The sequence below is a fragment of the Corvus hawaiiensis genome, chromosome 2, assembly GCF_020740725.1.
Source record: "Corvus hawaiiensis isolate bCorHaw1 chromosome 2, bCorHaw1.pri.cur, whole genome shotgun sequence".
Taxonomy (NCBI): domain Eukaryota; kingdom Metazoa; phylum Chordata; class Aves; order Passeriformes; family Corvidae; genus Corvus; species Corvus hawaiiensis.
Window position 1 is genome coordinate 47,915,945 of NC_063214.1, and position 24,154 is coordinate 47,940,098.

At 36.2% G+C, this 24,154-nt stretch overlaps 1 protein-coding gene across 12 annotated transcripts in view; it reads right to left on the reverse strand.

Moving 5' to 3' along the window:
* The window catches only part of PSPC1 (paraspeckle component 1), a 64,507-nt gene extending 40,559 nt beyond the window's left edge, over nucleotides 1-23,948 (reverse strand). For 5 of the 12 annotated variants that reach the window (XR_007201622.1, XR_007201620.1, XM_048294782.1 and 2 more), the window contains exons 1-6: nucleotides 23,470-23,948; nucleotides 21,556-21,857; nucleotides 18,756-18,851; nucleotides 17,546-17,742; nucleotides 13,402-13,486; nucleotides 12,394-12,502 (exon numbers count right to left, since the gene is read on the reverse strand). Coding sequence is in view for 7 of the 12 variants with exons in the window: in XM_048294782.1 (XP_048150739.1) it covers nucleotides 12,394-12,502; nucleotides 13,402-13,486; nucleotides 17,546-17,742; nucleotides 18,756-18,851; nucleotides 21,556-21,857; nucleotides 23,470-23,856 (1,176 nt within the window). In the remaining 5 variants the exon portion in view is untranslated. Of the gene's footprint in view, nucleotides 1-2,327; nucleotides 2,697-11,568; nucleotides 11,784-12,393; nucleotides 12,503-13,401; nucleotides 13,487-17,545; nucleotides 17,743-18,755; nucleotides 18,852-21,555; nucleotides 21,858-23,469 lie in introns of those variants that run through there. The other 7 variants (XR_007201623.1, XR_007201621.1, XR_007201619.1 and 4 more) reach the window with 3 other exon arrangements.
* Between the last annotated feature and the right edge of the window lie 206 nt (nucleotides 23,949-24,154).

A 24,154-nucleotide genomic window follows, 5' to 3' on the forward strand; every position in this document is an offset into this window, starting at 1 on the left:
TCACCCTTCCCTCTTTGATTTGTTCCTCAATTAAGATCTCTATGCAAGATCCTGAAGTTGCATTATCCCCACACAGTTCATATAATAGCAGTAAGTAATTTTAAATGAAAAAAAAAAAAAAGACCTTTCAAAATACACAATTTGTATGCGTTCCTGAGCACTGAAGTCTGTATTCAGAGCTGATCCCTACTCTGAGCTGGGCATCATACTACATGATTCCAGAAATGTCTTCCAGCCTAAACTCAAAACTATGAACTGAGTGATAGCACTCACCCTAGAGTCTAGAAAAATATACGCTCTCTTACTTCACAGCTACACAAATACTTTAAACTAGATAACAACGAAAGTAAATGTAGCTATAAAGCATACAGCATGCAGTAAACTATAGAGTCCTTTTTTTAAATAGGAAGCCAAATGAAAACACACTAAGACAGCTAGAGGAGGTAAAGGCAATTTACTGCTTTCTGATTCAAGTCAGGAATAAAGCTGATGGAGATGACTCACTAAGTTACAACACTAAAAAACCCTAAAAAGTAAAAAAAGTAAAAAAGTATCACATCAGCAAAATCAGGAATACACATTGCATGAAATAAAATCAGATACACATATTCCAGTAAATGCTACAAATTGGGAAAACACTCCTAATGGTAGTAAAAACTATAATTACAGAAAAAAAAATTATTACTAATCCAGTGCATTTTGTAAGTATTTCCCTTATTTCAGTAAGGTTGCAAAGGAAGTATGAGTTTTACTAGAATAGGGGAATTTCTTTTAAAACTATCAGCAAAAGTATAGCAATGTATTTGTGGAAAACCTCTCTGCACTACATCTTTGCTCTCTTCTTTTAGTTCTGAGAACAAACAGTTTTCAACTTCTGTAGGGTCTCATTTTCCTTCTGCATCAGTTGCTGAGGATAGTCCTCAGCAGCTAAACCCCACAGAGAAAAAACATCCAACATTAAACAAATGTAATTAAAACTACTCCAAAGTATTTACTATTGTAAGTTGAAGTTATTCTTTAAAAATACAAAAGAACCTTGTATTACCTTGAACAATGTCTTAAAATCACAGGTATACTGTAATAAAATCTAATACTAAATTTATATTCATGTGCAAGACAGCTACCACAACATAATAAAAACATCTGTCTTAATACACCCTGTAACATATCCCCGTATATTTTACACAGATTAATAAAACATTGGGTAGGAGAGTACTCCATTATCCAACTTCATTAACTAAGTACTGAAAAGCCTTTCAGTGCATCACCTAACCCTAACACTGTAAAAGACAGAAATGGATTGCACTTTTGTCTGTGACAGAAAGAGCACACATACTCTGTTTTCACAGATTTAGGAGAAATGGTTTTCAGAAAGTTACACAGTTACATATTGTCTCACATTCACCTTTATTTTAATACCAGCCATTTCTGATCTTCACAAAATGGAATACAGTTCAAGATCTGTCTTTGTTAAGGCCGAATTAGCTTCTACTTTGCAAAATACACAACTTGCTGGTTTTGGGAGGGCTTTTTGACAGTAAAGTGTTAAACAACTGTGAACCTCCCAGAATGTTTTGGTTTTGTCATTCTCTTACAGCTGGATGCAAAACCCAACCTCAACTAAAGTTAGCTTCCTTTTAATGCATCAATCCTCACATGATGTTTAAGTCAGGTCTACACTGACAGTTTTGGAAAAGAAAGCAGTTTAATTGCACTAATATGACTCTCAATACAAAGACCTTTAGGAGATACATCTCTAACCAGCAACATTTAATAGTCCTAAAGATTAAAGAAATGGTTAATCCTAAAGGTTAAAGACAATACTATTTAACACACACCAATGCAACAGCTTTGTTTTACATAAGAACTCATACTTCTGGAATGTATTCCACGTCAAAAACTCAAATTACAATCTAACTTGTTAACAAAAAAGAAGATAGTCTAAAAGAAGCCAGGATATGCCATGGAACCTATCCTGTTGATTATAGAACTTGGTTCCATATTGCAATTCACATCTTTTCTGCTTCATTATTTTGTCTTGCAGTTACTTGCTCCTTCACAATTTTAATATTGCATTTAAGCCACTGTATTAATATAATTGTGAGTTTTTCTCCCACCTCTCTTATTTCCATTTGTTAAAATACAGTAAAACATTGTATATACAATATCTATAAAACTGACTAAAAATGTATTTCGTTTTCTCTGCTGTAAAAGTTATTCATCATCCCAAAAAAATAATGTACACAGAAGGTAAAATCAGGCCCTAAACAAACTGCATATATATATATATATATATATATATACACACAGTTGCTAGGAACAAAATCCAAACATTTTAATGCCATGCCTCCAATCATCATTGTATCATCTGTTCAGGTAAAGAAAAATCCTACCATATCCCTTCACTGTATATGAAGCACTCTCTGAGGATGTAACTGCAAAGAAGGATACTTTTCCCAAATGTCTTTGCTGTTGATGATTAAGAGAAAACAAGTATAAAGGTATTCTGGCAGATTTTCCCCTTTATTTAACAACTAAGGCTCATAAGAAAGGTAAAAATCTGCATCTCAAATATTTTAAGCTAAAATTCAGAAATAATTTTTCACAAGACAAAGGTGCTTAGAGAAGGTAACCACCTTCAACAGATTTGGAAATCCTTTGAAAAGTAAGATTACATCACTTCCCTTAATAGCAACCTTCTCAATTCTGCCAACTAATCTGCTTCTGCTGGACTTAAGAGCCACCTTAGATTCATGGAACCAACACATAAAAAACATTTCTCCCATTTCTATTAGCCTCCTCTTTTCAGTAACAGTAAAGAAATTAAAAATATAAATTAAATACAGATCAATGGCTTAACACAATACAAATGATTTTTCAAAGGCACTTTACTGTTTACTTACCCACAAAAGTACTTTCTGGAAGAAATATACATCAAATGACCAAGTTCACAACCGAGACATGTAACAATTACACTACATTCACAATACATTCATATCTTCGGAGGCATATTAGATAATTTCATGTGGCATCTTAGAATTATTCTGGTTTTATATGAGCTGAAGAAATGTCAAGAATGGATAAATATCAAAACAGACAACCTGGCAGGTTACAAATTATTCAAGATACACTCCACTATTTACCATGGTGGGTGTTGACTTGAAGTACTGCTTAACTGGCAACAAAGACTGGGCTAACTGTACCCTCACGCAGAAATGCACTAAAATATTAAATTGAAAATCAGGTTTTATAGAACAATGCTGCATTTTAGATTTCCCAAATTGTTACATTTTCCTTGCCCAAAACCCAAATCTATACAAATATTAAAAAGAGTGAACACTGGATTGAGTCAAAAGAAGAGTTTTCCCCAAATGCAAGATTCAAGATAAGACGTAGTGAAAGTCATCGATCTTTACGTAGAAGAATTAATCAGCCAAGAACACCCTTTATCATGGAATGTTTATGTGAAAATCTACTTCTTAATTGAAGTGTCAACTATAAGACTGCAAAATCAACTTAAAAGCACCACTAGTTATAGCCACAGTGCACTAAATGTGACTCTTTGCCAGACTTCTGTACTAACAATTTTTCCTCACCAAGTAGATATTATATATGCCAACTAAATTATAACATAAAAACCAGTCCAATTGTAGTTGCTATCTCATAACTAATTTAAGTAGCCAAGTAATTAGAATATGCAAGTATTTGTCAAAAAGAAACTGAAAGCCAAAGTCTTGCAATGCTACAAAGAAGTCCTGTAGGAGAAACTTCTAGCACCCATACAGTGTCTTTTATACATGTTATGGATGTTGCTTACAACCAGAATAGTACAATGTTTAAGATTTCTCCAATTAACTTATGGCCTGTCCACACATACAGCACACTAAAACATACGGAAATATAAACAGAGAAGCATCAGAGAAACTTTCTGCATGAAGCCAAGCTGCACAGTTATTTTATACAACTTGTAGGCCATTTCCGGTAAAACTGGAACAATATGAGGCAGACTTGAATGAGGAAGATGCTTGTCATTTACATAAACAAAGTTCTGACTGATGAAAATAATACATTCTACCAGGCAATTCTAGCGTTTGCATCAAAAATTTAAGAAACTGGTCATCAGAATAAATCCAAACAGATTAAAAAACATTGCTTTCTAGCTAAATACCCTAACCCAAGTCCACACACTCTTAAGCTACAGTATCTGGTTTCATCAAAAATATCCAACAAAAACTAGTATTTTATTTATGTACAATAGACCCAAAGGTCAGAATTAATGTTAGGGACACAATGGGGACCACCCAAACAATAGGGACAAACATGAATAGCTGGTTCTCACCTAAACTCAGAAGTTCCCCTGTAGTTAAAAGAAATGTTTAATAATTCAGACATGCTGGGAGAAACAAACATGAAGACTCTGTAAGTAAATAACATTTAAAATGTATTATAAAAACCAGAAGCATGTAAGAAGATAAACAAAGCCTGAAGAACCTAATTTCAACATCATACTGTCTTTTTTGGATCTTTCATGTAACTGCATTTGGAACAGAAAACTACCAGCTCTCCTGTCACAAGCAGATAACCCAAACTGCATTTGGGACCTGTAGTAAGAGCAGTGTGCTTCATATCACATATAGAACAAAACTAATACAAACACTCTTTCATCCCACACAATTCTAAGCCTAAACTAATGAGCCAGAAGCCACTGTAGGAAATCGTAATGGTGACAAATATTTAAGTAGGGCCCGTTGTGATAGGACATGGGGTAATGGTTTTAAACTAATAGTGGATAGACCCCCCACTAGATCCAAGGCAGAAATTTTTTACAGTGAGGGCAATGAAATACTGGAAGAGGTTGCCCAGACAGGTGGTGGATCCCCCATCCCTGGAAACATTAAGGAGTGGATTGGATGGGGCTCTGAGCAACCTTAAGTAGCTTAAGATGCCCCTGCTCATTGCAGGAGGCAATGAACTAAATGGCCTTTAATGGTCCCTTCCAAACCAAACCATGCTATGATTTTAAGATTATGTTCAGGCAGAAACATCTTTGAATGGCAAACCTTAGCCATATTTAATTGACTCTTCAAGCTTTAGTTTCTATTGAACTCCCCATCATTACAGTTACAAACCAGCTCTACCGAAACTCGTCATCTTACCAGAACCCACTATTTATTAAAAGTGCTAATTAATTGGAAAGTAATACCCAACCTCTGCACAATTAAAGTGTACTTGAAGGAAGACAGAAGTATCAGATTTAAACTCCATTTTCCTCATGGAAGATTTAATAACCCAAAACAAGCACTACCTCCAATAACAAGAGAAAAACTACTTTGACAAGGAGGCTTGTGAAATATTCATGAGAAAAGTCATAAATATTTTAATTTTAAAAATAACAGCCTGGTATCAGTAGACAGGCAACAGCACTAAGTTAATTTCTATTTGCTTCTATTTCTATCGGTTTACTGCACTATCACTATTAAAATTTTCTGCTCTGTGAGAGCAACTGAAGCAAAATGTTAGAGGCTAAGCAAAAGGTCACATTAAGAAAAAAAACAACTTGGAAGGCACTAGCTTGAGAGAGAAACCAGGTCGCTAAACAGGCTTCCCTCACACTATGCTACATACGCATTAACAGGTTTCCTCACATCCAAAAATAGTATTTCTACAGAAGTTTCATTTATTGCTTCTTGGGCATTTTATTCTTTCTTTAAACACAGATCCCTTGAGCAAAGACAAACTTTTCTAAGCAGAGGAACTTATTTTGGTTACAAGTCTCAGGGCCACCAAGCAAGATCATAGGATTTAGAGAGGTAGATGAGTCTGAAATAGGTACCAAGCAGACAACTGAAACTGAAAGTTAGTTTCTTCTTAGTCTGGGTAAATACGTGTACAAACTCCAAGTCAAACTTAACTCCAGTAGCTGAGGAAGAAAAAATGAAAATTATTAAGGCAAACATTAATTTTAGCTTCTTCAAATATATACGGCATTTATCAAACACATCAAAGAATTTTTCTAAGTTATTTATAAAAGCCTTATTCTTACTTGTCAGAATATGAAAAACTGAAGAACTCTATTCAAGTAACTTAAGTTGAATAAGTAGATTTTGTTTAAATTGTGAGCAGCAACAATTTTCAAAAATTATATTAAAATACAGAATATAGACTTATTAAATCTGCTCTTGATTAAATTTTTTCATTTTTATCTGTAAAATCCATGAAACAGCAAAAGTTAAGTATGCAGATGGAGTATTCTATAAACAAGCACAGATGCATTGGAGGTCCCTCTATCAATAATTGAACAAAAATGGCATCTGCTACAGCTGAGGCCTCATGAAACACCAAGACTGACAAAGACTAATGTCATTTTGCCATTCCATAAGCAGCATCTGGAAAGTGTTATTTTAGTTTCTTCATCATCAACTTACTGAGAGAAAGTAAGGTTATAAACAAAACCAGATATTCTAAAGAATATTAACAGAAAATTCTTTATCAATTACTGTAGAAAAGAACAAATTTGGGAAAGCTTAAAAGCAGTACCACAGCACCTAAATTCATACTGGAGGTTTATGCACACTTGACAGCACATTAAAGTATAAAAATTAATTGTGAATAGTCGCTTGTTCTATTAGCAAGTTCACATAAAGTACATATTAGTATTTTCCAAAGCACTTTGTGCAAACATTAGAAGATGACTGCAACAGAGCAAAAGATTAGTCTCCTAAACGTAACACGAAAATATCACATTGCCTAAATACTCACAGTTCACACATACAGAAACATAAAGTTACAAATGAAACATAATATTGTAACAATTATTTGCTCCGTTACTGAAAAATTACTTTAAGTAGCATCCTTGACATACATAAAAACATGACCTACAAAACCAATTATGAACCATCCTAAAATGATCATGAAATACTTACAAGCAAAAGACCTTATTCCACAAATACCTTCATTTAATGTATATAAGCACATAATATGTTACAAAAAGATACCTGAAGTTCTGGATTGATTTTCATGTAAAATGCTTTTTCATACTAAAAGCAGATATGACAGTTAAATAGTTTTTTCTACCTGACAGACAATGTAATTAAAGACTGAAAATAATTTATTTAGTTTCTGAAAATAATATAAATTGAGTATTTTAAGGCTTGTTAAGGAAGTTTTATTCTTGCCCAAAGCAACAACTTTAGTATCTGAAACACCAAGGAACAGAAGAAATGCATGAATCTGTCTACTGATGCATATCACTCCTGAAAAAATAAAAATAGTTTAGTGCTACTGCCAAAACTAGGACTGCCCACAAAAACACAAACTGCATATTTATAAACTGCTTGCTCAAAGGCCTATCCTATGTTGATTTACGCATAGGAAGAAACTTGATTGCTTAAGTAAAACCACTGCCAAGAAAAGCAGGAGTATTTTGTCAGGGTGGTGTCTTTTCGTTCTACATTTAATGATTTGTCTTTTTCCAAGCTAGTTTTACCTTAAAAAGCCTTTCAGGCGTCACACAGGAGCTATGTATGCTGGACTACAGTAAGGATGCAATTCATCTCACCCAATCACGCTCTATAAAAGAGCTTCTATAAAGGAGTAAGAAATTGAGATTTTATTCATACAAACTCAAAAAACTTCACCACCATTAGCTTCATTATGTATATGAGGCTGTCAGGATAAAATAACCAACATTTATTGTTAGAAAACATATCAAATTTGAAAAGATTCTTAGAAAAGTTTTATTAATTTTTTTATTGGGCATCTGCCTTAGTTTAGTTTTGAGTAAGGTAGGAAACAATTCACCATTCAGTGAAAATTCCAACTGCTTACATTACTGGAGCTTTTGGGCACAATGCTATGAGAAGATGGGATGAAAACACAGTTCTATTTACTTAAAGAGGCAAGAAGTGCAGAAATCTACTCCTGAATTAGTGAAGTTCAAAGAAATCTAACTGATAATCTTGTTTCAAACACATCTAATGCTTAACCTGCAAGTGAACATAGAAGTGAGGGATAAGACATGCCTCAATAGGGCTCCAAACAGTAAGAAATGGAAAACTGCATTTATAAACTGCTCCAAAGGACCAAATTCTTAGAACAAAAATGATGTTGGGATGGCATTCCTAAAGCTATAAACTTCATTGCTGTTTTGCAATGTGCTTTTTTACTTTCTTGCTCTCATCTGTCTTACAGCGTTTGATCCAAGTCCACTACAGCCACTGCTGTTGGAGCACCTCCACTGCTTTAGCAGCTGACACTTTATGCTGATAATTACTCAACATACTTGAGAACAGTGCCTCTGCAAGAAAAACTAAAGGAAAGCAAAATAACATCTAGAAATAATTCCTGAAAAGACTATGAGATTAAAAAGAAAAGTATTTAATATACAAAGTCTTACATGAAAAAACAGCAAGCATTCAGAAGTTGAAACTGATGAATTCTCAAGGAACAGTCCCTTACACATTCAAAAAGGGGTTTTCCTTGGAGGGAGGTGGGCAAGGACATCCAGAAGTCTCAATTCCCTCTTTAAACCATCAGTTAGAAGAGCTGTAAATTTTAGGCTGGTATTGCAGCTATTGTTTCACTAAGTGCAATACCCACCCAACACTATTTCACAGTGTTACTACAGAATTAAATCCATGCACACCAAAACTAGGACTACGACTCCTATATATTTTGGTCTCTGTTTTAGACACATGGAAACTACTTTAGTATACCAAATCCAAGCCACTAAGTTGGTGACATGAATAAAAGCATGTCTTGGAACTGGAATTGTTTTGTAAAACAGCTCTGATTGAGATTCAACAATGTAAATCTAAGCAAGCCATCCATAACTGGATAATAACCATTGCATGTTCAAATAATTAATGTATTACTGGCACTCAGAAGTATTTTCTTTTTAAAAAATATTTGTGCTGTTGAAAAATAAATCACCATCAGCAAGTTCCTCTTTCAGCCAGAAGAATGTATGCAAAATAAAAATTAGCAAAATACTACTGGAAAACAAGTTTCCCAATTAAGCCACTGTGAAATCAGAATGCATATAAATTATTGAGCTACAACAGCACATTTCAACTAACTGACTTTTAGAAAGGAAGGGAAAAACCCTATCCAGTATGAAAGTGTTTATTAATAATTTATCTAGTAGAGATCACACAACTAGATTAATAAATTGTTTAGGCATCACCAGGCTGCCCATGAGATTAACAATCAATGCAATCAAATTTGTAATGTACATCATCAGCAGCAACAAGAATACTTCAGGAAAAGAAATCTTCTCACTGAAAATATTTTTATCATCTGTAACAAAATCAAATAACTGGTAGCTGCACTAAACTTGACTACAAGATGTTTTTCTAAAGTAGCTATATTTTTTAAAAATCCAAGTTTAGTTAGTTAGGGAAAAGAGACAGAAAAAAACTTTCAATGGGAAAGCCTAATCCTGCAGCCTTATATAAGAGGGTCCAATTCTGGTTGCCATCACACTTACCATTTATCTTCCTGTTTTAGACTGACCAGTAAAAAGTGATAGGATATAATTGAAAGAAGCTTACTTTTCAAAGCTTTTAAGAAACAAAAACAAGGATTAGAAACAATTATTATTGTCCTACTAAATAAAATGTTGTCAGAAGACTTCAATATGTTGTCAGTATTATGCCAAAAAAGCTTATCAAGACCCGAATGGTAAAAAACTATCCAACAGTATCAAAAAATTTAATTCTCACCAAGAGTCAACTTTTAACCTCTGAAAATAGACAATAACTTTCTCAGTACATGTATAGTGGTAATCTGAGAGTAGAAGTAAGTGCAAGATGGAATCTGTTCATGGCAAACAAGTATTAGTAAGAACAAATAAAAACAAATTAGTTGTATAAGAAATTATAAGTGGAAATCAGATTTGATGTGTCATTTTGCAATCTCCAGAAAAGGTTTACAGTTTTTGTCTGCTGCAAAATGCAAAGGCTTTTTCAATTCCCATTCACACTACATAACTGCAGTTATCTAAAAACATATAACAACAAGCATCTATAAAATGATAGGCATGCTTAGTCGCACAGCTGCCCTGATGAGAAACTGTTGCTAAAGAAAGTAAACACATCACTTGCAATTTTGTTTCAATTTTCCTCTTTTAAAGTTTAAAGAGCATTAGAAGTAAAACCTAAGGCAAGACACAACTAGAATACTAATTACTAGTCTAGAGAATATTTTTTTCATGTATTATTGTATATGCCACTTTAATTTCATATGATGTTTAAACAACACCACCTGTACTCTATATTCCTTTATATATAACTTAAAACGCTTTTGGTAGAGCTGTTACTGCAAAACTGCATCTATATATTCTTGCAGTGTATTAATTAGGTCCAGATGAACACACAATTTCAATAATGCATGAGAGTGCAAAAGCAGTCTTCCACCTTTTACCTTTCCCCTCCAAAAAATTTGATGTATAGAAATCATAAAAGTTATGTATAGTGATTGAAGTGCTTTCCATTTGAACCACTCCTCTTCCTTTTTTATTCTACATTTTTGCCAAGTCCAGCACACCGACTTTAACAGTTTCTACTCATATAGGGTTTGGAATTTAAAAATGTAGATAAGCAACAAGGATGGACAAACTGTGGCAAGCAATTTAAGCACAGAGACTAAATACTATTATCTCAAGACACCTGTAAGAAGAAAACCAGTAAAGGCTATGGCGGCCAACATTATCTAGTTTTCCCCATTCCAAGTTGCAGAACATAGGCCACAGTGTCCTAACAGCAGTAAATCTGAGGGAGCTACTGCCATCCCAGGGCTGTGGGTTGGCTCCCCAGCTTCCTATTACTGCACCTCTCTGCAGCAAGAAGTGTGAATCTCACAGATGAGCTAGGAAATTTTGACAAGTAGCTTACAGGGTCAGAAAGTCAGGCAACCCCAAAAGATGCTACATTAAGATATTGAAACGAAATTTCACATTTGGCACTACAGAAGTCACTATCAGTAAGCACTATTTCTAAATTACATCAGATGACTGTTACATACTATTTACCCAAGTATGCTTAATAGTATTTGGAACACACTACAGGACAGTATGAGTTCTGAATACTTGGTCTTCATCAGCCTGAAGAAAAGATGTGCTGAAAGCAGTTTTCTTTTAGAATGAGAACACAGGGAAATAAATTACCATCTGCTTTTGAAAGCAAGTCCCTCAAAACACAGTGAGCAGAAACAACTGGTACCTGTTAGTAAAATCAAAGGAACTATTTTGCTTCCTCCCCATCTTTACTAAAAACACTAAGGGGCAGAGGAGGGGGGAAATGTCCTGCTGAGAACAGGAAAACATTTATTTTCTAACATCTCTTAGGATGCCTCAGAACATACATAATAAATTCTTTGCAACCCTACAGAAAATTTTATGGTATAAAATATAAAACAGGTTTTTCTTTCACAGGAAGTAGCTGAGAAACCAGCAGGTCATTTCTGATTGATGTATGGAGTTGCACCTGTGAAGGGGAGCAAAATCCCCTCCTGCAGACTACAGTTGTTTTAATAATGTAAAAGAGCATTGTGTGAATTGCTTATTCATTGTTTCCTCACTAGGAATAACTGTAACAGTAAAAGGTATCCTACTCATGAGAAAGTAAAAGCATTTGTAACATGGTTTGCATTCATTTAACTGATCTCGTCGGTAGAAAAAAAAGTCATACCCTTTGACCAACATAATTTAGAAGCTGACTCCTCTGATAGCACCATTTTGTCAGTCCTGCAGGATGAGTCTTCAGAGGCAGAGCATACCTAAATTACTAATATAAATAATTTACAGATTGTAGCAGGAGGACAAATTTTCCCCCACCTTCATAATCTTTCAGTCTCCTTTAATAATGATTTGGATGTTCTCCACATCTAGTTTTACACAGGGTCAAAAAGGGAGAGTGATTTTAGGCTCCATATGAAATTAACACTGCCCTTTTTGTTCTGAAGTATATTATTCTTAGTAAGTGAAGTATAAACCAAAACCAGTAATTCAAACAAGCTTAACAGCCTGAACTGGTTTAAAATTTACACCTTCAGGCAGAGTAGCACACTTCCTGATGGAAACATCAGGATGGTGATTCCCATCACCTCCCACTTAGAAAAATTATTTTACTGAAACATTTCAATTCCCAAGTAAAAAGAATTAGTATCTGAACATCTTCACTTAACGGAAGTGTTACATCACCAGCTTGTAGGAAAAATAGCAGTGATGTCATCATACAAGAGAGTAACTACACTACTGAATATGTAGCAATTCACTCAGGAGAACGATGAAATACTGAAGAGAAAACAGCCAACAAGAAGATGGCAGTTCAATAACTAGTATAAAAATAATATAATAAAATTCTTTTGCATCTTTCACCATAGAATTGTACTTACATTGTCCATGAAATTTGGCTTAAATCCTCCCTCCTGCTGTCGTCGTAATTCCTCCTGTTCCCTCTGGCGTAGCATCTCTTCTTCACGACGTCTGTGCTCTTCTTCATGTCTAGGATATTTTTCAAAATTATGTCAGCTTAGTCTCTTGACCTGTTCAGGCTTGCACTCAGTCTCAAGAGGTAAGATCAAGTACACGAACAGAGTTGGTCGTTAATTATTTTTTACATAGTGTAAGGCACTAATCTACTCAACTTCAGGAGTTTGAGTACTTTCGAAGTTTCATGGGGGTTTTTTAAACTGGAATACAAGTAATTTCAATACCAATACATTCTATACCTTCTCTTCCAGCTATATATTGGTAAACAGGTTAAATATTCCAGTTTTTAAAAAGCCACTATGGATTAAAACATTTCAATACTGCCAAAAGACACATTTTTAATTCTGACATGTGTTTGTGCTCTTTCTTATTTATTGTGATATTTAACACAGAAAGTATAAATCAATACGATGACACTATGTCTATTTTCTTAAACTTTAGAAGAGGCATTAAAACAATTATTTGCATAAATTAGATCTCAAAAGAAAAATTGTTTGCAACATACTAGAATATCAAGTGAAAATACCTTTCAAAATCCCTTGTCAGACCTTAAGATTGCAATGCTATGACTCTATAATGCAGATCACTGCCCATAAAATTTAGAAGCATGTTCCTATCTACTACAGCTATGCTTCCGTCACGTTAAAATAAATATGAAACAAAAGAAATAGGCTAAGACATTTCTATGCTAGTTAGAAATCTAAGAAATTTACAACAAAACTAGCAGTGCTGAAATAAGTGAAAGAAATCAAGCAGCACTTGAAACCACTCTTTTATATTAGCATTATATTAACATTATCAGAAACATCACACATTATGCTTTTGAAAAGCAAGTTTAGCCAACACATCTAAATTCACGCGGGCCTACAGTGGCTGCATGCCACACCTCCGCGCAGTAGAAGACGAAATACCTCAATTGTATCTGCTTGCGTTTTTGAAGTTCTTGGTTTCGAAGTTCTTCCAAACGCCTCAATTCTTCCTGACGACGCATGAGATCTAACAGGATTAAAAGTGTATTTAAATATAAAAGCTGTCAATCAATAACGTGGCAACACAAGACTTGTTATTACTGTCAGATTACAGTTCTAACATTCCATTTTTCAAACAAAATTTTCAATGCATTTAACTCATCTCTTTCCATAAAGCTAAGTCTAGTACTTGAAAAAAACACTGGATCCATGGCTTACAAACACAGAAAAGGTACAAAATGGGCAAAGCCTCCAGAGCAGATTACAGAAACAGAAATCTTAAATTCTCAAAGAAAAGGAAAAAAGCTCTCTTGATCCATTAAATCACATCCTGGTTTTACATCTAGGACAGGGCATCAATTTTCTCACAATGCTGTATACTGCTAAAATCACACTACTAAGAAAACCATCGCAATATTTATGGACTTTCATACTCTCCGCTACCTATTGCGGACCACTACGTGGCACACAACAGAAAAAGAGAAGTGGTATGAACTTCAGGTGCATGAAGTCTGAACCTCCATGGACATCTATCAGGACTCTGCTTACTGCAACTTACCAATGACTGGGCTTTTAACCCCACAAAAAAGGCCCAGCCATAGCCTCTTAAGAAGCACTTAAAATGATCTTAAAAAGCAGGGCATAACTCATAGTAATTACTTTTGCTGACCAGTCACATTATTGATTTCTGCCTGGAAATTTATGCTTTCTTCAATGAATATTAATTTTATCATTTGTTAGAAAGCAGTTCTTTATTTTTTAACTTCATAGGATATTGGCCGCATATTATTTATAGAAACCACAAGTAACATTTTACCATACCGCCCATTACATGCCTTTTATGCTTTAGTTCAACTATTCTGCAGATTTTCTCTACACATTTCTTCACTATATTAATTAAAATACCTTTTTAATTATGCAAATCACTTTCCTCAAACTTGCATCAGCATAAATTATTACAACTTAAAATTTTACTTTAATATCCAAAAACTACAACGGCCAGTATATTTTGCCAAAATATCATGTATTTGTTTTCTTTTTGAACAAAGAAGATTATCAGATTTTTACTCTCACAACATCTCTGTTGACATTAGAAGTCCTTTCTCAATCACATTTTACAGGACTGCTTTTCTATTCTCTTCTGCAAAATTAACACATTTCACACTTCAATGGAATATGACTACACTGAAGAATCACTCAAATCACAGAGTCTGAGGGCTGCTTCTTTCCAGCTATGCTTGCCACAGAAGCCCTGGCCACTGGTATCCTGATCGTTGGGCAGTGTCATGAGCACACTTCTTTTTGCTTTTAAGTTATTTCAAGAGTACAAATGTACTTTCCTTTTAAAATAAACCTTTGGGTTGCTTCAGAGTATTACTGAGATCAAAAACTAACCCATTCTGTATGCAACACTGTCCACTGTGGGAAAAGATGTTTCCTTTTCAGTTCTTTGTTCTTTCAAATTTATGCAGCATTCCCTATTTCTTGTGCACACAGGCACAAAATTTCCTACTTTCTCTCTACCACTAATTACTACAAATTTATCATTTCCTGTCCTTTGTTCTTAAGGCATAGCACTCTACTTTCCTCAGTGTTCTTTTAATTTTTCTCCATAGCATAGTTGTGATTACTGCCTTTCCTGAAACTGGTAGTATTTTTAAAGTTCAACATAGCAAATTATGATTCAGTATCATTTGACAACTGCAAAATCTTGACAGAAAGCCTTAGCAGGCCGTGTGAAAATACAGATATAGAAGTTCAAACTCTGCCAAACAAGAGCCATTCATATTAAAAGACCTGCAGTGATGGTATTCTTGACTGACAGGCCATTTCTCTGAACAGAAAAAATCTGCACTAAAGCAGCTGTGGGAAAAAAAGAAAACAGAGAGCATTATTATTAGCCTCTGCACTTCCTTGTGCTTATACTTTTACCTTCAACCTTCTACATAGGAGAGAGCAGAAGGTGAAGGTTTTCTCACCTCAGAAGTTAATCCTACAAACTGGAATATCAATTCCACAAAGACTTGTAAGCAGTTTTAGCTGCTGCTTTTTTAGGTTCTAAAGATGAAAAATAAATGCCAAATTTCCATATAATTGATAAAAAAATTAAGCTTCTGGTGAAATTCAGTCACGTTTTCCAGCATTTACATAATCTATTTAACCATCATTATGAGAGAGTATTCACAAATGTTTGATGCATACCACCAGTACATAGATCAGAAATACCATGCAATTTACTTACACATGGAAACACGTATTCTGCTTTACAAATTACTTCTGACTCAGTCTGTCAAAATATGACACTTAAAAGTGAAAAATTACACATATCAAAGAATTAAATCTACCTTCAGAATTAATACCACACAACAAGAACCTGAGTACTCAAACCAACATGTTCTAGAGTTCAAGTCCTACTAGCTCTTGTAAAGCAGTTTCAACACAACCTTCACCTGCAAGAGTATATGGACCAGTAAGCTCATCCTTCCTGCCTTCTTTCTAACTCCTACACAATTAAAACATGATATTTTATTTCCTAATGACTGCTTCAATACATCTAAGTTTGACTTTGTGCACCAGGGATACAAAAACAATAATTCTAGGTTCTGATGCTTTAGAATCTTCATTGCATCTTTCTACAGAATCCTGTGATGCAATCTCATTAATATAATCAATATTCTTGGCATGGCATGAACTTAGACCCACACTGCTCAGAGCAACAAAAGGCAGCTAATCTTTGAAAATACATACAAATGAAAAAAACCACCGTATTTTCATACATACTGAAGAATTGAGAAGACTAAAACAGAACGAATACTTGCTTATCTCTAGAGCTTGGAAAATTAAATGTCGGCAGGTGACTAAGAAGAAACGTAACTATCTTAACAAAATTCTAAGTTATCTGCTACCAAAGAGGTACTCTGTTAACCAAACTGTTAGGGGGAAAAAAACTCCTCCTACACTAAAAAAACCCCACATTTCCCCACTGGAATAGCAGCACCAAATGTTTTAGTGGCTCTTTAATGGAAGGAATAATTCTCTCTTTTTTCATATAAAGCTGGCATTTAACAAATATTCAAAAAGAAGAATACATTTTCCTTCATGTTCTCCTTAAAAGAAACCCTAATATCCAAAAACATACCTAAGATTTTTCCCATGTTTTACCATCAAGAGCTTTTCTATCTCAATTAAGACACCACAGTCACCTAGTCTCAGTTTAACATGTAATTAAGACATGAATTTAAGAAAAAGTAATCTCTAATCTTGCCCTCAACTACAGGCAACAGGTGAATAAATTTGAAGGAAATTAGAGAGCATGATTTCTGGAACTGGATCATTAGCACTGTTAAATATTAATAATTAGATAAGTCAACAGGAGAGTTATCCAACCTGTATCTTAAGCACTGTATCTTAACCATCATTACAAATCTCAGTCACGCATACACACAAAACTATAATGTGTGTCTAACTGCCAAGGGAGGGCAGTACTGTGTATTGACAGCAGTATTCTTGCATCATATTAACATGCACATTCCTCACCTGTAACATACACCTCTTAAGCTTACAAGGAAACTTAATGTGTCAACATTTTTTCTTGGAAAATAAATCAAGAAACAGTTGTCATTTCAGGTGCTGCAACAACTATCAAGCATTTCAGAACAGTTTTCTATGTTATTACACTCTTTCTAAGACTTTATGCTTTTTATATTATTACATAGTTATGTTTTCACATTATTATCTTCTGCATAAGACTTGATACTCTGTACAAGACCTTATAAAAACAGCTCTACACTGGAAGCACATGTGCCTATTCAAGAAAAACAGGCTAAGTAAACTTTTTCCTAAAGACAAATTTAGGAAGTGAAGAAAACAGACTTAGACAATCACCTCTTTTTTAGTTTCTTAAATAATTTCTGCAAATCATCAAGGAATATGTGCACAGAAAAGTATTCCTTCCTTTTTCTCAGTTACATACATTTAATTAAATAGTGGCCAGCAAATTGCCCAAGTAAACAGCTCAATACGCTACACAAAAAAAAAAAAGTCTGTGACAAAACAAATTTTATACTAGTAGATTATCTGGTTTTACCTTGCCTCATCAGCATTAGCTGATGCTCGTGTCTAGCTGCTTCCATTTCTGCCTCTAGCTTCTCTTTGGCTTCTCTAATGTTCCTGTCAACCTGTTCACGCTGCTGCTTTTCCATCTCATCAAGAGCCTTCCACCGTGAAGCATACTCAAACTCAAATGTTCCAGGCTGAGCAAAGCGTGGAGGCTGTTCTCTTTCCCTAATAAAAATTTTGCGGTAAAAATGTACAAAAGGACACATTTAGATCAACAGCTGTAGCAGCCAGAGAATGTATAAACAATCACTTCAAGTGTAGATCTGACTTTTTATCAACCTGTCAGATGACTACGTTCTTAACCAGACAAAGCTTAAATCAGACATTAAGACAAGTAAAAAGACTATTTTCCAAAAATTGTCCAAAAAAAGATTCTATTTAATTTTAAGATAAAAATTTGTATTGACATCAGTACAAAATACTAAGCTGCAACACTAGATTATCTGTGTTCAGCCTTCTAAAGCAAGTACTCAATTCATAAAACCAGTTATTTAAATAAATATCAAACTTTACTAGACAGCACAGAATATCAGCCAGAACCTGTAAACACTAAAATGAGCCTGCATTTCCCATTCTAACACTAATATTGTACCTAACAGTGACAAATTTTTAAGAAGTGGTCTTCTACAGTCTTACCAGAATAAACACTTTAGATTCAAGCAAAATGAATGACGAATTATAATATTAAAATTAGTATTTTCAGATTAGGGGACTTGTATCTCATGATCGAGATTCACTTTCTCATGTCATGCTCAAAGTTTTACCTGAACTGTGGAAGCTGCAAAGATTTACAGGCCAGGGAGGCTGTGAACAGTTAAGGGGCTATTCAGAGAACATAAAGATCTGTGGGTATTCAAAATCTCTGCAGGATTAGACCACACCCCTAATCCATAAAAGACTATAGTTTGCTGGCAACAAGCTCTCACTGACTGCAGTGTAGGCCAAGAATCTCTCTACTACAGTAAATGCACAGAATGTTAAACCAACAAGCCAAGTCTGAATTTTATTGTGATTAGGAAATTTGAGAAAGTCCTGTTTAATCCTTTGACACAAAACAGCACAACATACAAAGCACTACTTCCTGCTACACAAACTCAAAAGTAAAAATCAGTGTATATTTACAAAGGTAACTAAGTACATAAAACACGTTTTATAAAATAAAGCTAACCAAAACTTACTTGTGGTATTGTTGTGTTTTTTGCATTAGTTTCTCTGGGAGTCCATCCTCATCATCAAATTGCTCCATTGGTTCTACAACAACTGGTCGAGGTGTTCTGGAAAACATTTTCAATTTAATAACTGAATCATTAATGAAGCAATTACAACTTATTTTAGCATTATAAAGAAACACTCCAGAAAGCTAACATGCAATTCCTGTGCCTTGTCTTAAATCACAGAATTCCAATGAATCCCGATTTTAAGACTTACCTTCGAAAAATAATTGTTTCTATGCCCAAATCCAGCTATTCCGCCTAGAAACTACAACTTACTTGATACAGTTCTGTTTGGTTTTTTTAAATACCAAAACCATCTACCAATAATTACAAAATACTGAGGAAGGAACTACCTTTTTGTTTTCATCAGTGAGGCACCAGAGGCCATGACTGTACTGGGAAAGCAACAAATCCAAAACAGAACAGGACAACCTATTCATATTTCTACTGACTTTAACAACTTAGTTTTGCAAGTTAATCTACAACTGAAAACAGCTTGATAATTTGGTATTAATATTACAGTGATAATTAGAAAAACATTTCTGCTTAAGTTATTTAAAACCCATTCTTTGAACAACCATAGGCTCACAAATCAGAATCCTAATTTATCTCTGAAAACAGTTTCCTTGAAATGTAGTAAGCAGAGGCAAGCATGAGCCAGTACTGCCAAAGAGAGCAGTGTAACAACTCTGAATTGTGTAAAAAGCTCTCTGCATCAGTCTTGGGAGCAGAGCTTACAAAACGCAGAGCACTAGAGACACGATTTTCAAAACACCAGCACTCATTTATTATATTCCATGCCTTTATTTCACTTTGCAGATGTTCCCCTACTGCCCCAGTCGCCCTCTGAAAAAAAAAAAAACAAAAACCAAAACAAACCAAAACACACAAACAAAAACCAAAAACACAAACAAAAAACCCCACCAAAACCAAACCAAACAAACAAATGACCCCCCAATATATTTTACTCTGGGCATCAAGTTTAGATTAAAAAGATGAAGTCTGGAATCACAGGGCACAACACAGCAGCTATTTTTTCTGATGCTATCTGCATGGCAATTGCTGACAGTTCTGCTATTTAAATACAACTGAACTGTGGTGCTAACAAGCTATGATGTAAAACAACAATGTCAAAACGCTAATGTTTTGAATGTCTAGTTTTGATACATTTATACAGGAATTGATTCTGATCAGGCAAAGAGTTTTCAGTTAAAAATGGTAAAACTTTAGACTCTGAAGGAAAATATGAAAGTAGATGGCGGCAGATTTATGCAACTTTGCATTAGGGAACATGTCACCTAAGCAAGAAAATCATCAAGTGCTTTTTATTCACTCAGGCCATTGTTAGATGGTCATTTCAATTCAACTGATCTATCCAGCTCGTAAAACAAGAAAAACCTTCCCTCATATCCCAGCTTCTTTTTCCCTGCCACATCTCTCATGCCAAGAATAGCACCCATGTAACACTGAACTACATTACTTCCCTTGTTTGGCTCACACTTCCACTCAATTACTAATGCCAAGAAAGCCAGGGAATAAGAACAAATGGCTGGCACCTCCTGATAACAGTAAAGATGTATTGAGATTGAATTTACTATGTAGCCACCAAATCAGTTCAGTAGCACACAAGATTTAAGAAATTATCACAAGAAATTTGAATTCCAGACACCTTATTCACCTGCCATCTGCTCCTGTCAGCATTTTCTCCTGACTTATTCTCTGGTGGACCTGACATTAGAAAGCACCTTCCTGTGCTTAAACAGACTGCAATGGACCCCCATACGAATTAATGCTTTTCTGTTGTTTTAGCAAGCACAAGTGGCTTATGGAAGTATCATGAAGTTCTCAAGCAGATAGAAGAACAGCACAGTCAGGGCAGGAAAAGAACTCCAAGTTACCCCGTTCAATGGCAGCGAGCTTCCATGCTGTGGAACCACAGCCTTATTTTCCCAGTGAGAATCAGAAAAATAAAAATAACCATAAATATGTATCATTTCATGCAGCTTTTAAGAAAGCATTCGAAAATGTCACTTGTAACTGTGTTACAGTACAGCAGTTAACAACCCTCTTTGGCAAGTAGAGAAATATGAGATGCAAGAGAAGTGCTGCTATTTGCAAGCTTGCTTGTCCTTGAAATAGATTGTTTTCCAAACATCACTAATATAAACCTTTTCCGAATCTCAGTCTTCATTTTAAAGCAAGGAGAAAATCCTAGCCTTACAAGCCACATAAATTTTTGAGATAGAAACACTTTCTTTAGTTTACAGAAATATCAGCAATGTCATGCACTGTTTTGTTAAGAAACAAAGGAATATTATTTTGTCACTTTGTTACTGGGATCAGGAAGAGTGCAACCAATGAAAATAAAATCTCAATAGAAAATGCCTTACTATACAGAGAAGGAAAAGTAATATTGCATATAAAGAAAAAACCCAGAACTTTACTCTCAGATTCTCATATGGTAATCTTATAAACAGTAAGCAGAGAAAGATGGTTTTCCTTAAAAAAAAACAAAAAAAAAAATCAAGCATATTTGTGGTATTCATGTAAAACACCTGAATTTCTAACCTCATGGCTTTCAGATCTTGAAAACAAAGTAAGAAATGGGGAATACCATGAATGCAATTTCTGCTCACATTAGGAAAAGCAAAAATTATTGACACAACTGGTGGGGACCCCAGAAGGGACTTACACATCAGCAAAGCAGGGGCCATTAGAGCCCTATACAGCATTCATTGGTTCAAACAAACACCTGTGAACTTACGTTGTAAGCAAGAATGCCCCATCACTGCATCTTTCCAGAGCTTTCCGTGCTGGAGGCTTTGCTGCAAATTCTACGAAACCTTTCCCTGTAGCTCTGCCACGATCATCTACTACAACGACTGCTCTTTCCACCGGCCCGAATTGCGAGAATGCTTGTTCCAGCAGCTCATTGGAAACCACAGGTGACAGATTCTTCACAGTTAAAGCAGCTCCATGGGTAGCAAATCGAATTCGAAGTGGTCTGCTCTTCAAAATAGTACCATCAAGTTCTGCCTTTGCTATTTCAGCCAGGGTCCTAGATTCCTTTATCAAGATATAAAATATTTATTATCTTTTATTTTCAAATACAACAAATATCACTTTTGAGTGCCCCCCCCTCGAAAAGTAGCAAAGTTGTTTTCCTTCACCTGTGCACATTGGCATCAGGATCATTCAACTTTTTTTTCCCCCAATCAAAAAACCAAACCAACAACAACAAAAAACCCAACAAACCAACGAAGTCTCTGCCCTCTGATTGAAAAAAAAAAAAACATTCATTACCCTTTATGGTTTATTCTAAAAAACAACATAGGCGCAAATTTTTTGTTGTGCATTAGAGGACTTAACAAATTCTCATTATGATGGTGCTGCTCTGTAAAGGTCTTGAGTTGAAAACTTGATGCTTTTCACGTTTACCTACTCAATTCTTCATCCCTAACTCCACGCAGCAGGAAATGGTATTCAAAGATTACACTACAGGATCTAAGGTGTTTTGGGTTGGGTTTTTGTTTTGCTTTTAAATAAGTGAAAATATCGCACTTGCTCTCCATGGATGTCCACTTCAAATTTCATCAACAAATAATGAAATTACCTTCTTTGCTCATGTATTCATTCTTCTCACATTTCTGGGCTTTCTGCACCCCCATCCATGAGACAGTGTAAATCAACAACTACCTTTTTTCTCACTTCAAAAATCTTCACCAGGTTTGATACCTGCAATCCCTGACATTTAAAGAAATTCTTCTTTATATCTTTCATCACAGTTCAACCGGCTAGGCAAGCTGTTAAATATATATATATATATTTTCCCTACACGTAATGGAAGAGGGAAGTTCACATAAAAAAAACTCTACCTAATCTCTATTCCATACAAACTGAGTAACGAGATGTAAATATATCGCACTTCCTCCAGAAAATTGCTATTTCAGGCTGGGGAATTCTCAGGGTAAAAGATGCACGGCAGAATGCCATAAATATTTTAAGACGACAACCAAAAAGAGAAAAACACCCTAACCAGTAAAATATATGTAAAAATCATAACTAGACACCTAAAAGCATTCTAAAGCTATTCCCAGAATGATACAAATCGGTGCATTCTAAACAGAGCAATCATGAAAACTGAGCGCGCACACTAAATTAACATTTAAATACAGTATCATAAACTTTTCGGATGATTCCTTTTTTTGAATGTTTAACCAAATACTGTATTACCCCTAAAAATCCAGTCTTATCTGGGCACAAGTACTTTAAACAACCCGCGGTCCGCAACCTTTGAAAATCTGTGATTTTATGTTCTGTGCTCACGATGTGCGAGCAGCGGTATTTGGAAACAATCCCGTCCAGTCTTTAAAATTAGCTGCATTAAGTGCCATGGGGTGAGGCGGGGACCGAAACGCCAAGGGCTGGGAGGGCTACTCTGGACGCAGGGGTCTGGCTTGGATGTGTACAGGCGAACAGGGGAGGGGGGAGAAGGAAGAAGAGGCGGGGGAACCACCGCTAGCAGCGAGGAGGAAGAGAATGAGAGGCAGATGTTGCTTTTTTTTTACACCCGCCGAAAACGAGAGGAAGGGGCGGGGGACAAGGGACCGAAGCCACCCGCTTTCAGAGACAGCCCCAGGGTGACAGGGCAGCCCCAGGGGCCGGCCCGGGTCCTCACCAGGCGGATGAAGCCGAAGCCACGGTCCCGATTGATGAAGACCTCGCTGGGCTCCCCGTAGCGCTCGAAAAGGCGCTTGAAATCCTCCTCGGTTATATCAGTAGGCAGATTCCCCACGAACAGCCGGCAACGCTGCGTGTAGCTCTTCTCGCCAGGTTTGAGAAAGCTCTTGATATCGATGGTGAACCCAACCTCCTGCTCCTCATCTCCGCCACCTTCTTTGCTCGGCGCCAGAGCCATGGCCGCCGCCGCCGCCTCACTCTCCGCTTCTAGGCCGCGCAACCCTTTCAGGTTGCCGCCGCCGCCGCCACCCCCCACCATGCCCAGCGGCGCCGCTGGGGAGCTGTTTTCGATCCGCACTTGCTTCAAGTTCCTATTCGCGGCCATATCCGCTCCTTCCTCGTGGGTTCTCCCTCAGGGGACGCGGAACCGTGCTCAGCAGCCGCCGCCTCCGACCCTCAGCCAGTTCAAAATGGCGCCGCCCCTAACCCCGGCGATTTGTGCCGGCCCCGCGGGAAGCCCCGCCCCCCGGCTCCGCTCCCGCTCACGGCCGCGCCTCCGCCGCTCCGCCTCAGCACCGGCGCACGGGCTAACCTGCCCCGGGCCCGTGGAGATCCGTCCTTCCCTCCTGCCTGAGGGGGCAGCCGTCTTGTATTAGAGCAGTGGTCTCCTCAGCCCCTCCCCA